General features: G+C 35.8%; 2 protein-coding genes across 3 annotated transcripts in view; one reads left to right on the top strand and one right to left on the bottom strand.

The window, feature by feature from the left end:
- LOC100330501 (RALY RNA binding protein like) overlaps positions 1 to 13,058 on the top strand; it is a 490,398-nt gene that overhangs the window by 72,976 nt on the left and 404,364 nt on the right. The gene's annotated exons all lie outside the window — the stretch shown is intronic.
- On the bottom strand, positions 3,555 to 9,728 carry LOC137489265 (uncharacterized). Of its 2 annotated transcripts, none has more exons than XM_068217246.2 (3): positions 5,949 to 9,728; positions 5,352 to 5,510; positions 3,555 to 5,242 (listed from the first exon to the last, which is right to left on the bottom strand). In XM_068217246.2, exons 1-3 carry the CDS (start codon positions 6,238 to 6,240, stop codon positions 4,446 to 4,448), a joined length of 1,248 nt encoding a protein of 415 aa, XP_068073347.1. In that variant the 5' UTR covers positions 6,241 to 9,728; the 3' UTR covers positions 3,555 to 4,445. The 2 variants fall into 2 exon arrangements, with proteins under 2 accessions (XP_068073347.1, XP_073797081.1); XM_073940980.1 differs by having other exon boundaries at positions 5,595 to 7,512.

Raw genomic sequence — 13,058 nt, 5'->3', positions numbered from 1 at the left:
AGGTATAAACACCTGCTTTATTTAGATCTGAAGTATTTTATTTGGCATAGAGTATTATTTTTTATTCTTATTCTAATTTTATTTTATGTATATACTGAATAGAAGTCATTTAAATTTCACAAATGATTGAATATAAAATATCATCTAGATGTCTTATTTTTCATTGTCTTAAACAGGGGTGCTCAACCCTGTTCCTGGAGATCGACCTTTCTGCAGAGTTTAGCTCCAACCCTGATCAAACGCAACTAAACCAACTAAATAGTATCTGAAGGAGTACTTGGTAATTAAAGACAGGTGTGTTTGATCAAGGTTGCAGGTGAGCTCTGCAGAAAGGTAGATCTCCAGGAACAGGGTTGAGCACCCCTGATCTAAATGCTCAAAAATGCTGTTTCCGAGGCGAGGTTGGATGTAGTTCACATTTACATTTACATTTACATTTAGTCATTTAGCAGACGCTTTTATCCAAAGCGACTTACAAATGAGGACAAGGAAGCAATTTACACCACTAAGAGCAACAATGAATAAGTACTAAAGGCAAGTTTCAGGTCTGTAAAGTCTAAGAAGGGAAGTGTTAGTAATTTTTTTTTTTTTTTTTTTTTTTTTTTTTTTTGTACAGTTAGTGTGATATTCAAATAGGCAATTGCAGATTAGGAAGTGAAGTGGAGACTAAATAGTTGAGTTTTTAGTCGTTTCTTGAAAATAGCGAGTGACTCTGCTGTTCAGAAATAGATTCATTAGGATCAATGCTTAAAGTAAATGTTTACTTCTCTCTGTAGACCAAACATGCTTAGTATCCCACACATTTTAATAAATTATTTATTTTGGTTACTTTTACATCTATATATGGGTAAGCAAGTATTTAATAAATAAAATTATTTTAAACCACTTGACTTAACCAAATGACTCTATTACCCTAGCTGCTGGGAAAAAAAAACATGTAAAATAACAGATTTTTTTTTTTTTTACAGTGTGAGTGAACATACTACCTTGATGTTCAACAAAGACTGCACAAGAGCTCATTTGATGGCACATATTCTGTCCTGTCTACATCTCTGACGAAATGCTTCGACATCAGTGAGTAATAAATCTTCATATTATCATGCATTCAGGATTTATGTAAGCCTATTTTTAATGTTAGTTTGTAATCAGCAGTGACTGTTTTAAAAAATTAGGTATTTAAATTATTCTTAACGTTTTACTGATGCTGTGCACGGTAACGTCATGATGATTTAATTTGAGGAAATGTCACTAGTGAGGTGTAATAATATTTATTTGTCTCACTGACATGCCATCACTGCATATTGAAATACAGTAATACGAATTGACCGCAAAATATTATCACAAACATTTTATGAAGTAGACTGCTTGACTACTCTTCAGTTCTCTGCTCAACTTTGACACATTTGATTGTGTTGCTGCGCCTTTCGGCAGATTTTGCCAATAGTGAATGCTTAGTGATTACTTTGTTTTATGCGAACCAGATGTCATTAACTTATCATTAGCATTATCTTTTAAAAAATCACCCATGGCTTTCATGTTCTCTAACGTAATCTTGTCTGTAAGTTAGAAGTAGATTTTCACATGTTAAAAGCCTAAAAGTACTTGATTAACATTAGTCACGTTAAATTAGATTATTTTATTTATTTATTTTAAATATGTAGCCTCTTAAGGTCAGAATTAACTGTGTTCACCCCTCTTAAATTCGTGGAAGCGCTAGTGTGGTCATGGAATCAGATATTCAAGCTATACAGAGTCAGACATTAAGTTAAGATGAGACTTAATTTTTAACATACTAGGCTTGGGCGGTATTTCGGTATTATGGTATACCGCGGGATCTAAAAATAGCAACGGTGTCAGTTTCAATACCGTTATACCGTCATAAAATATTAAATATCCTTTATTTAATGCCTACAAAAACGTATGTGTGGTTGTTACACGGGACAGTGTGGAGGAGAGAGAGAGAGGAAGAGGGAGAGGGAGGGGGAGAGGGAGAGGTGACGTCACGTGTCGCGCTTCAAAGTGTCCTGCAGTTTGGCAATTTCGACTGAACAGAAGGGAGACGTGGTTAATATGAACGAGAGGTCTGCATTAGAGCTGAAGATCTTTGCCCGAACCCGGTGAGACCCGAAAAAATCCAAATCCCTGCATTAAAATCCATCCCTGCAAAGGTGAAACAAATGATGACGAAGTAGTAAAAAAAGCGAATTATTACGGCGGTCAAGCCAGTCACTAGCTCAGAAAGAGCGCATTCCAGCCAGGTATTTCGCGGTCGCTCATACACTGAGTATTACGGTAGAGCCCTAAACCGCAAGCTGACAGGTAAAAAGACGAGGCCTCTCGCTACAGTGAAACTGCTGTCATGGAAAATTAAATGGATGTTCCTGACTGGTAGAAGATGAACAAACAATCCTACCCAAAACTTGCAAAATCAGCCAGATCAGAACTCTGTATCTCGGCCTGTAGCAGCAGGAAAGGGTGTTCAGCTGCTGGACCTCGTGAGCGCAGGACTGCGTTAAAGCCTGTGGATTTAAATGTTCCTCCACAAACACACGTAGCCTAATCTTGGTGAGTAAAGGGTTTTTCAATTATAAATAAATATTAATTAAACCATATAATCATTATGTAGACAGAGTATACAGGCTAACGGTGGCATTATTCTTTTAATATTCAGCTTCACCGCCGCCCTAATGCCAGATTGTGAAGAGAAGTTGAGAAACAAACCTTGCAGAGCCTTTATCTTAATTTCGTTATTGCCAAAATACCCGTCATCATTTAGAGTTTATTTTAATTTGATTTGTTAAGAAAGATTTTTTTTCATTTGTGTGTTGGCCAATTTAAAGGCTTAGTGCATGTACCTAGACCTATAGAGAGCTGATATGTTACGATGTTACAGAGGACTTACTTAATTTCTTTGTTCCAACTTTTAAGTGGCATATAGCCTAGTCTACGTTTGTTACGAATAAATGATGTTAAAACATATAAATGACTCATTCTTGAAAAAATGCAATAGAGCTGTGTGCATGAGCACATTTGAATAATGTCGGGCTGTAAATGGGTTTGGGCTTTATAAAGCTGTCAATCAAACTGTACCTGTCGGACTCGGGACCTATCGGGTATAATTTTTATGGCTTAATGATCTTTTCCCCATTAAGGTTGGTGTAATTGTAAATAGACAACAATCTGTATTTTGCCAACAAAAACGATAAAAAAGTGTTTTATATATAAAGCAGCAGTGCGGTGTTTGGTTTCTGAATGAATGAAATAATTTGAGGCATGATAAGTTTTTACTCCAGTGATTGATTTTGCCTGTCATTTTTGTAGGATCATCAGAAGTGCTCCTGCCCTTTTTCACTGTCCCTTTTCCACAACATAATTTGGCCTTCATCATTTCGTGTCTTGTAGCAGTATTTTCATCTGTTTTTAAAATTGTAATACTTTTTGATACATTAATTGTTGACTAATTTTAATGATCAATTGTTCATTAATTGTTCATTAGTGTTCTGTTGCGTTATATTGAATAATTGCTACTGTTTCAGTGGGGTTTACACAATAACCTTTTATTGTAAAGTTAAAGTTTCAGTTTCTTAATTTTTCTTGTATTTCTTGAACAGTTTAAATAACATTTGTGCAATTTTTGAACCTTTTTTTGCTCATTATAAAGTAGCAATATTAAATACAATAAAATAACATTTAATAACTGTAAAATACTATACAGTAATAATGAAAGTAACGTTAAAATACCGTAGTTCTGCATGGTAAAAATGTACAGTAAAATACTGTTTTCAGTTTTGCAGTACAGTATGTGTATCACTACTGTAATTGGTGTTACAGTATAAAAAGAAAACAGTAAAATGATGTATTACATTTTACAGTAAATGTAATACTAAAGTAATTAGTATAACAGTAATGTTACTGTTTTATGAAATACAGCAGCTACTGGATAATTGTTGCCAGTAACTTACTGTTAATTTAACAAGAAATCGTTTACAGTGTACAATTCTGGATTTGCCTACACATACATGTTTACACCTGATTTGACCATTGCTTGCCTGACGCTGAATAAACCTGCATATTGGATCTTACCTCCAGTTGTCTCTGTCACTCCCTCCCCGGTTGTAACAGTGTGTGTGTGTGTGTGCGTATGTGCGTGCGTGCATGTGTGTGTGTGAAGCTGCGTCTTAAGGTGACAGAGTGCATAGGGCCCTGGTAATTTAGGGGCCCAGCGGCAGGTTACACTTTTTTAAACATTTTCCTGTTTCATCTTCTTATCCTTCTCCTTTTACTTCTCCTCCTCATCGTCATCCTGCTGCTGATTATTATTATCTTTTTCAGTTTATTTACAACACCAAGAGTTCATTTTAATCAGATATTTTAACAGATGAACAAAACAGACGGGGACAAAAGAATTTGAATGCATCTTTTATTGTTTTTCTCCACCTCCTCCATCATCCTCTCATTCTCCTCCTCTTATTTCTCTTTCTCATCATTCTCCTGCTCATCCTGCTGCTGATTTTCCTCTTTCTGTTTCTCTTCTTCACCTCCTCCTCATCCTTTATCTCCACTTTCAAGTCCATCATCTCAATGTCCTCCTCATTCTCCTCACTTTCCTTCTCTTCTTTTATCCTGCTCATCTCCTTCTCCTCTTTCCTCCTGCTCCTTCTCTCCTTTTTCTCCTCTTTCATCCTTCTCTTTCTCTTTTTCCTTCCATCCTCCTCCTCAATCTTGTCCACCTCCTTCTCCATCATTGTCTCATGTATTTCCTCCTCTTTTATCTTTCTCTCTTTCCCTCCGTCCTCCTCTTTAATCTTTTCCTCCTCTTTCTCCATCACTGGCTCCTCCACCTTTTCCACTTTCTTCCTTCTCCTTCTCTTTTTCCTTCCATCCTCCTCCTCAATCTTGTCCACCTCCTTCTCCATCATTGTCTCATGTATTTCCTCCTCTTTTATCTTTCTCTCTTTCCCTCCGTCCTCCTCTTTAATCTTTTCCTCCTCTTTCTCCATCACTGGCTCCTCCACCTTTTCCACTTTCTTCCTTCTCCTTCTCTTTTTCTTGTCTTTCACCTCCTCCTCCATAATCCTGTCCTCCTTCTCCTCCTCTTGTTCTCTGCAGGATAAGTCAGTGTGTGTCAGTGTGATTTCTCCTTTACTGACGTCCATCTCGTCCTCCACAGAGCGTATTTCATGAATGACGACAGAATTCACATCCAGACAGATCTCAAACGTGGAGCAGCACAGAGAGTCATCTGTTACAGGAGAAATGAAGTGGATACATATTTTACACTGTCATTTTCAAGATGTCTGTGTGAAGAATACAATGTATTAATAGCATTATAGACTGATGTGTTTATTTACCATCAGTGCCTTTGTCTGGAGAGTTTGGGAGCACTTTCTGCTCTTCCTCCTCCATCTCCTCTTTGTTGGACGTGAGGCAAGAGATCTTCATGTGTTTTCTGCACGCTCTGAAGAACGACGCCAGCCGGCTCTTTTTCTTCCTCTTTTCTTTCAGCTCATCTGTTAAAAGAAACAATTGTAGTACACACTTTTCCACAGTCATTTGAGAGGAAATACAAAGAAAAACAATATTCAAAAATGTACCTTGGATTTACAACATTTATTTTTAAGTTAAGTGCTTGTAAACAATTTATTTGGGCTGAATTTAAACAAACAAATTAGGTTGAATATTACTAAATTTGATTTGTTTGCTTAAATTCAACACATATAAATTGTTTGCAACAACTTATATGAAGCTCTCGAATTTAATCTAAGATATATTCATCTGTGTCCAGAAGATTAAGGAAGGTCTCATGGAGTTGGAACTACAAGAGGTTGAGCAATTAATAACAGAATTGTAATATTTTGGGTGAATTAATCCTCAAACTGTATAGAATGTGGTTTAAATAATCTCATATCAGGGAAACCCTTTACAATGTAGGCCTAAATACTGCTCACCATTGGAGCTGTCAGGTGTTTGACTGGACTGCACATTTTTCGGGTGAGCTCTGAGGAAAGAGGGCAGTTTAAAGAAGCTCTTTTTCTTCGGCTTCACCACTGGTTCCTCCATTCTCGATTGGTCGTCCTCCAGTTGGAAACACATTGTTGACGGTGTGTCACTGGGATATTTCTGGTCCGCAGTCATAGCGATGGCAATCTCGGTCTTACACCGTGGATTGTCAAAAAACTTCGGGGTATGTAGCTCGGACATCAGCAAATCACCAATAGCTCCGCTAGTTTGAAAAGCCATGAATAGCTTAAGTTTTTCACTAGGAAAGCTGTTTAGTCGATGTCAGACACAAACACTGCTACAACCTCTAAGACACTATTGCAAACTGAGTTTTCAGAGTGCTGCACGGCTCTACGTACAGCTCGGAACGCGTTCTAAATGATGATTCTAAACGGTAACTATGGCAACAGGACACTTCTCTGAGATGTTTTCTTTCTAGGAGAAATGACTGAGGATGAATTAAAAGTACATTAATACACATCTCAGCTGGATAACCTCCTTTATAAGTAATCAAAGCTGTTTTATTTGTGAGTTTTAAATAATAATTAATTAGAAATTGATATATTTGATGGCAGAGGACTCAAAAAAAAAAAGGTTTTGTGAAACTCAAACAACAAAACTCCCTTCATAAATACATTTTAAATAAGGTGTTACAAAAATACAGAACTGCAATGCAGTTTTTGTAACTTTCTGGGAACAGTGCTGACATTTATAAACAATAAAAGGAGTGCAGACAAACAAAGGAGCAAATCTCTGTTAAACTAATGTAGAATCTTTTAAATACATAGATAAACAGATAGAACAGAACTGAAATACTCGTAATAATGTGAATTATTAATGAAAAATACAGTTGCTGTCCAAATTATTATTATTAATTTTAGTTTTATTTAAATGTTTCCCAATTGATTTAACAGAGCAAGTCATTTTTCACAGTATTTCCTATAATATTGTTCTTCTGGAGAAAGTCATATTTGTTTTATTTCGACTAGAGTAAAAACAGTTTTAGATTTGTTAAAAAACATTTTAAGGTCAATATTATTAGCCTCTTAAGCAATATTTTATTTTTGATCTACAAACCGTCATTTTACAATAATTTGCCTAATTACTCTTACTTGCCTAATTAACTTAGTTAAGCCTTTAAATATCACTTTAAGCTGAATACTAGTATCTCGAAAAATATCTAGTCAAATATTATGTACTGTAATCATTGTCATCAAATTTCACAGGAACTTTACTGCATATTAGGAATTTGCAGTATTCTACTGTAACTAAAGTAATTAAGTACTGCTACTGTAGTTGAAGACAAAAATGAGACAGTTCATGAAAAAAACTTAATATGAATATTTTAAATACAATAACACATACTAAAAATACAGGGTTTGTACTGCTAGTGTAATACTGAAGTACTGTAAAACTGTCATACTGTAATATTAAATGTGTTAAATGGCATTTTACCTTAAGAAGAAGTTGTGGTAAGGCTACTTTACTGTAAAATGAAATTGGGGTAGAGTCCTGCTACTGTAAAACAGATTTACAGGTAAGTTACTGTAAAAAAGCAGTTGCTGTAACCTGCTGGCAGCAAGACTAACAGTACTGCCAGTAAGTTATTGCAAAAATACAATTAAAAGAGTGCAGACAAATATCTTTTAAAATAATAAAGAGTCTGTAGTTTATTTTAAATAAATAGATAAACAGATAGAACAGATCTGAAAAACTTGTAATAATGTCTATTAAAGATGAAAAATACAGTTGAAGAAAAAAATTATTATAAATATTTTCGTTTTTTATGTAATTGTTTTAACGTATTTTGTAGGGATGTAACAGTATCAGAATTTCACGGTACGGTAATACCTCGGTATGAATGTCACGGTACGGTATTTATTGAATCATTTACAGGAAAAAACAAAATTTATGAAAATACTCCAAAAAAGTGCCAAAAGTGTCAATGACATACAAATTAGTCATCTATCTGTAAGCTTTGAAACAGGAACTTCAATTTTAATAACAAAAAAATATTAAACCATGTAAAAAAATTAAGTTTCAATTTAGTATTGTTGAAAACTCATCACATTCAACATTTAATCACTCACTCACTTAGATAGAGATGGGTTTAAAGGAAAATTATCATATAAATATAATCTGGTAAAAGCTGGTATCTCTGGGTATTTACAATGTCCCCTGCAACAGAAAAAACCCCTCTCATTTGGGACTGAGGTTTCTGGGACAAGAGAGATATGACTTGGCCCAGGTTGACAGCAGTGGGTAACGTTGTGCATTGTCTTTCCCCCACTTGAGAGGACAAACCATGAGTGAGATAGAGATCTCATGTCTGCATCAATCTGAACAGTGTGCTGTGTTTCTGCAGTCCCCATGACTGATTAGTCGTATTCCCCAACTTGCAGGCACGTGCACACACAGTGCTCAACCTGTGCAGTGCACATGCCCTTTTTAGTCTTGGATAGAAAGTTCCCTTCCAAAATGATCAAAAGTGCCCCCGCGACGCGACATACCCTCCGTCCCCGCTTTACAGTACGCGCGCGACAACACAGCTGAAAAGGACTCGCGCGACAACACAGCTGAAAAGGACTCGCGCGACAACACAGCTATTCAGTACGCGCGCGACAACACAGCTATTCAGTACGCGCGCGACAACACAGCTATTCAGTACGCGCGCGACAACACAGCTGATAAGAACTCGCGCGACAACACCACTATTCAGTACGCGCGCGGCGACAACACCCGCTTTAGGGTTTTCCAGCTCTTTTTGATCCCCGCTTCTAGCAGCACACTCCATTTCTGCATTACTGGATCTGTAGCGACAACAGACCGCAAGGGATTATGGCCAAGCCTGGGCTGATGGGAATTGTAGTTTCCGGTACCTCCCGTTCGCTTCATTCGCCTGAGCAAATTTTCTCAGAAGACCTATAGTTTTACCGAGTCATGCGACTTTTTAAAAAAAAAATAATATTGTGGTATGACGGTATTTACAATACCGTTACATCCCTAGTATTTTGTTGAATTTAGGTTACAATAGACTATTAGGTTAGGGGTTAGTGTAAGTTGATATGTACTTGTAAAATTTCTTATAGTCAGTTAAATGTTGAAGAAGTAGTATCAGCAGATATTAAGCAGGCAGTCTACCAATACTCAAATGAGAAGTAATTAGCATGTAGTTGCAATGCAATTTTTAGTCAACAAAATGTGCAATAGGGATCATCAAAATAAAGTATTACCCTTATTTGTATCCCTTTAACTTCTTCACCAAGAAAAAAAAAAATTTGTATTGCATTTCTTAACTCCTAAGGTCGCTGATATGCTGGTTTATGTTAAAAGTACCTGAATTAATACATATACTATAAAAAATCTCTAAATATAAGGTGTAAGACCAACTTTTTTAAAATAAAACATTTTTAAAACCTAATTAATCATCTTTATTTTTTGAAATATGCCATAAAATATTTCAGATTCTCATTTAATGTTTTTTAAACAATAAAACCAAAATCAAGTGTAGCAGGATTATGTTAGATTTTTTTTGTAAACCAACAATGCTGTGTGCATAAACCATTATTCAAAACATCTGTTTTCAGTTCAACCATCTGGTGCAGGCAGTTCAAGGGTTATTTGGACTAAAATAAAAGCAGTTTTTTAATAATGATTAAAAAATAAATAAATAAAAAAAACATTTTAATGATTTTGTTGGAAAGGACCATAATGCAAAACTCCCAATCAATCATAGAAATTGAAAAACAAAAAAATCTTTTTGAGAAAGCAGGCTTATTTGGGAGACTACTTCTTCTATGGCCAAATGGATAAATGTTGATGACAGTTGGAGAATTTGTGAAAATTTTGGGTTGGCTGAATCTACAATCAATTCTTTCTTGACAAGGCTGAGTTAAAGATGATGGTCCATCTGTTTGGCGTTCTGGCATGCAAACAGTTATCGTTGGATCATCAGGCTAGAATTAGAGGTAGAGTTGAGTATCATCAACACAACAGGGTTGAGAAAAGCCTGGATAAGAAAAGTGGTTTGAATACTCAGCCTTGGGGTATGCCAGTAACTAGATGTCCCTGACTAGGTTCTGGTAAATTTAAATACCTCTGTTTGAGTATATTTTTTATGTGAATTTCCTTTTTAATCGTTTAGAAATTATTCTAATATGCTAATTGAATACTCAATTGTAATTTTTTTTCGATAGATGCTAAACCATTGTTTTAATTAATTTTATTTGAAGAAGCTGAGATATTTTATGTCTAAAATCTTTCATTCATTCATTTTTCTTTTCGGTTTAGTCCCTTTATTAATCCGAGGTCGCCACAGTGGAATGAACCGCCAACTTATCCAGCACATGTTTTAGATGACGGATGCCCTTCCAGCTGAAACCCATCTAAAATCTTTCTTCTGTAATACTAATATTTTTTTTCTCATTTTTATTCTATTATAATGAACAGGTTATGATAGTAAACATTTCTTTTAGAAAATCACTAACTTTTCATACACCAAAAAATGCAGAGTTCCACTCGATTCATTCATGCTAAGTAAGTAAAGGTTTATTTATATAGCACCTTTCATTAAGTCACAAAGTGCTTTACAATACAAGAAAACCGGAAAACAGGTAAAAAAAGAACAAATGAATAGAAGAAAAACATCAAAACAAGTTAAAAATCCAAGTACAAAAACACCAATCTCACCAGCTCACCATACTGTTAATTAAAAGCTTGGCTAAAAAGATGTCTGATCCCAGAGTTCTCAGTGCTAGAGAGAGAGGGGTCCAGAGCCTTGGGACCATAACGCAGTAGGCACAGTCACCTTTAGGGCTCTATTTTAATGATCTAGGTGCAAAGTCTAAAGCGCAGGGTGCAAAAGGATTTTTATCTATTTTAAGGATGGAAAAATATGCTTTGCGCCACGGCCTAACAGAGTTCTGCTTATTCTCGTAATGAGTTATGGGTGTGTTTGAGAATAATGTGCATTAAATCAATCAGAGTCTCATCTTCCATTCCCTTTAGGAGTCAGTTGCGTCGCACCATGGCTCATTTTCCATTTACATGGCGGACTTTGTAAGTGGAAAAACTGAACACTTCACTAGCGAGAAAACAGTTAAACAGGCCATCTGTAGTGCAAGGATAAAGAATGAGCCTCCATTCAGCCGTTTTACTTAATTTTTTTTTCCTCTTTCGTGGAGTAAGGCAATGGTGTTGTATACTCCATTGAAGACATCCTTTAGCCTACATAATTGATTTCTAAGCTTGATTTTAATAAAACAAAATAAATATGCATATAATAAATACTAATAATAACATTTTACAAAAGCAAGTTGTGTGAATTAACTGAAAAAAGCACCCTAAGATGAAGGCATGGAGGCAGTGTTTTTTGTAGAAAGTTGTAATTTAAAAAAAATATACATTTTAATCCTTGAATTCTGTTTCATTTGTGAAGATGTTTGAAGAGTTCAGATACGATGATAAGTGCCATCTGAAATTTCCATCGAAAATGAAAATTTTTCTCAGCCTCCTTTGTTTTTGTTGAGATATTTTACCTTCAAGACCAGGAAAAGGACTTATTCTTTGCCATAAAAGTAATATTACTGAACATACACACAGGAGGCAGCTAAAAATGCTCATTTTAGAGGAACATTTCAGACAGCATTTAGAGGCATTTTTTAAACTCTTCATTTGTGTATTGCTGTACATCCTGTGAGTATTAAGCTATGTGTAGGCGAGGTGCACAATTAACGCGCTCTGCGCTGGACTGCGCTGGACCAGAACACCCATGAGTTCACAAAGTGGCATAAATGGATTTGCTATTTAAACAACGTGGTAGAAAATTGGAAAATTAAGGTTGCGCTGGTCTGAAAATAGCAACATGTCGGGGAAAACACGTCTTGCGCCTTATTGCGCCGCGTACATGACAGGGCCCTTAGCCCTAACACATGTTCTGGGAATGGCTAATAGGTCTATGCCAGAACACCTTAGAGAGCGATGTTGTCCCAACACAAATACTTAATGTTAACGTAGCTATGTAAAATTATTAAGTTTCCCCCCAAAATCTCCAGGATAGTGTTTCAGCTCATTTTAAACATGTAGTTTTAACTTGCAGCAAACATATTTATACTTTTGAGTGTAGTGCAATATAAAAAAATATACATTTTAATCAAGGCCTTTATTTTAAGAAAGTGTAAAGCCACGATGCAGACTTTCTTAAATCTCATTTAGTTTGACCTTGTCAACTATAAACACCATACGGTATTGTTTTGTCAAACAATATGCTCCAAAAGTATTTATATAGCACTTTATACAATGCAGGTTATGTCAAAGCATATTTACAGGGATGAACATGCAGTCAATAAATTGGGCAGGAAGTTTTATCATTGTGGTCTAATACATCAAGCACATTTACTTTAGCAGAAGGCTGGCTTTGTTCTAGTTAGCTCAAGGATGATTCAGCACTCACTTCAATACATGTGTCATTGTTGAAGGCTGTGATTCACTGTAGGGTAGCAATATATTTTTGAGATGTGTGTCATCACAGGATATAAATCCGTGCTCACAGGTTGATGATAGTGCATTACACATTCATACATTCGTACATTCTTTGATGTTCAGCATTGCCGGTCTGTCTGTCTGACTCAGATCTGTGCATAAAAAAAGTTCTGAACCAAACTTTCGAGATTTTCAAGGATGCTGTATTGTGCCGTTTCATGGATGGATTTGGTCATGAAGGCTTTCATGCTCTTGAATGAATAATATGTTACATAACTTTCATGTGGTGTTTAATTCATCCAAACAACATCCTCACCACAAAACTGAAGAGTAGATATTAAAGAGAAATTACATAACATATTAAATGCAACAATTAATAACTTGGATTTCTAGTTGATAATTTGGAAAAGTAGCAGAAGGTCTATCTTTCCGATGAATCATTTTAAGAGTTCACACTTAGCTGATGATCGATAATAAAGCTAGTTTGGCATGCTGTCCCGGGAGAGAACCCTGAGCTTATAAGATCCTCAAGCCCTGGGCTCCCTCCCGTTGCAGGGCGAGAGGGGAGTTTAAGCTCA

This window comes from Danio rerio, chromosome 24 (genome assembly GCF_049306965.1).
Source record: "Danio rerio strain Tuebingen ecotype United States chromosome 24, GRCz12tu, whole genome shotgun sequence".
Lineage (NCBI taxonomy): Eukaryota > Metazoa > Chordata > Actinopteri > Cypriniformes > Danionidae > Danio > Danio rerio.
Note: the sequence above shows the minus strand (reverse complement) of the source record. Positions and strands in the feature narration are given on the sequence as shown.

What these genes read in the sequence shown, in the direction of transcription:
- LOC137489265 (XM_068217246.2), bottom strand. Translation starts at nt 6,240, where the DNA reads ATGGCTTTTCAAACTAGCGGAGCTATTGGTGATTTGCTGATGTCCGAG. An exon ending in AACACCTGACAGCTCCAATG is followed by an intron (nt 5,511 to 5,948) that starts GTGAGCAGTATT and finishes TTCTTTTAACAG; the next exon opens with ATGAGCTGAAAGAAAAGAGG. An exon ending in TCCAGACAAAGGCACTGATG is followed by an intron (nt 5,243 to 5,351) that starts GTAAATAAACAC and finishes CTCCTGTAACAG; the next exon opens with ATGACTCTCTGTGCTGCTCC.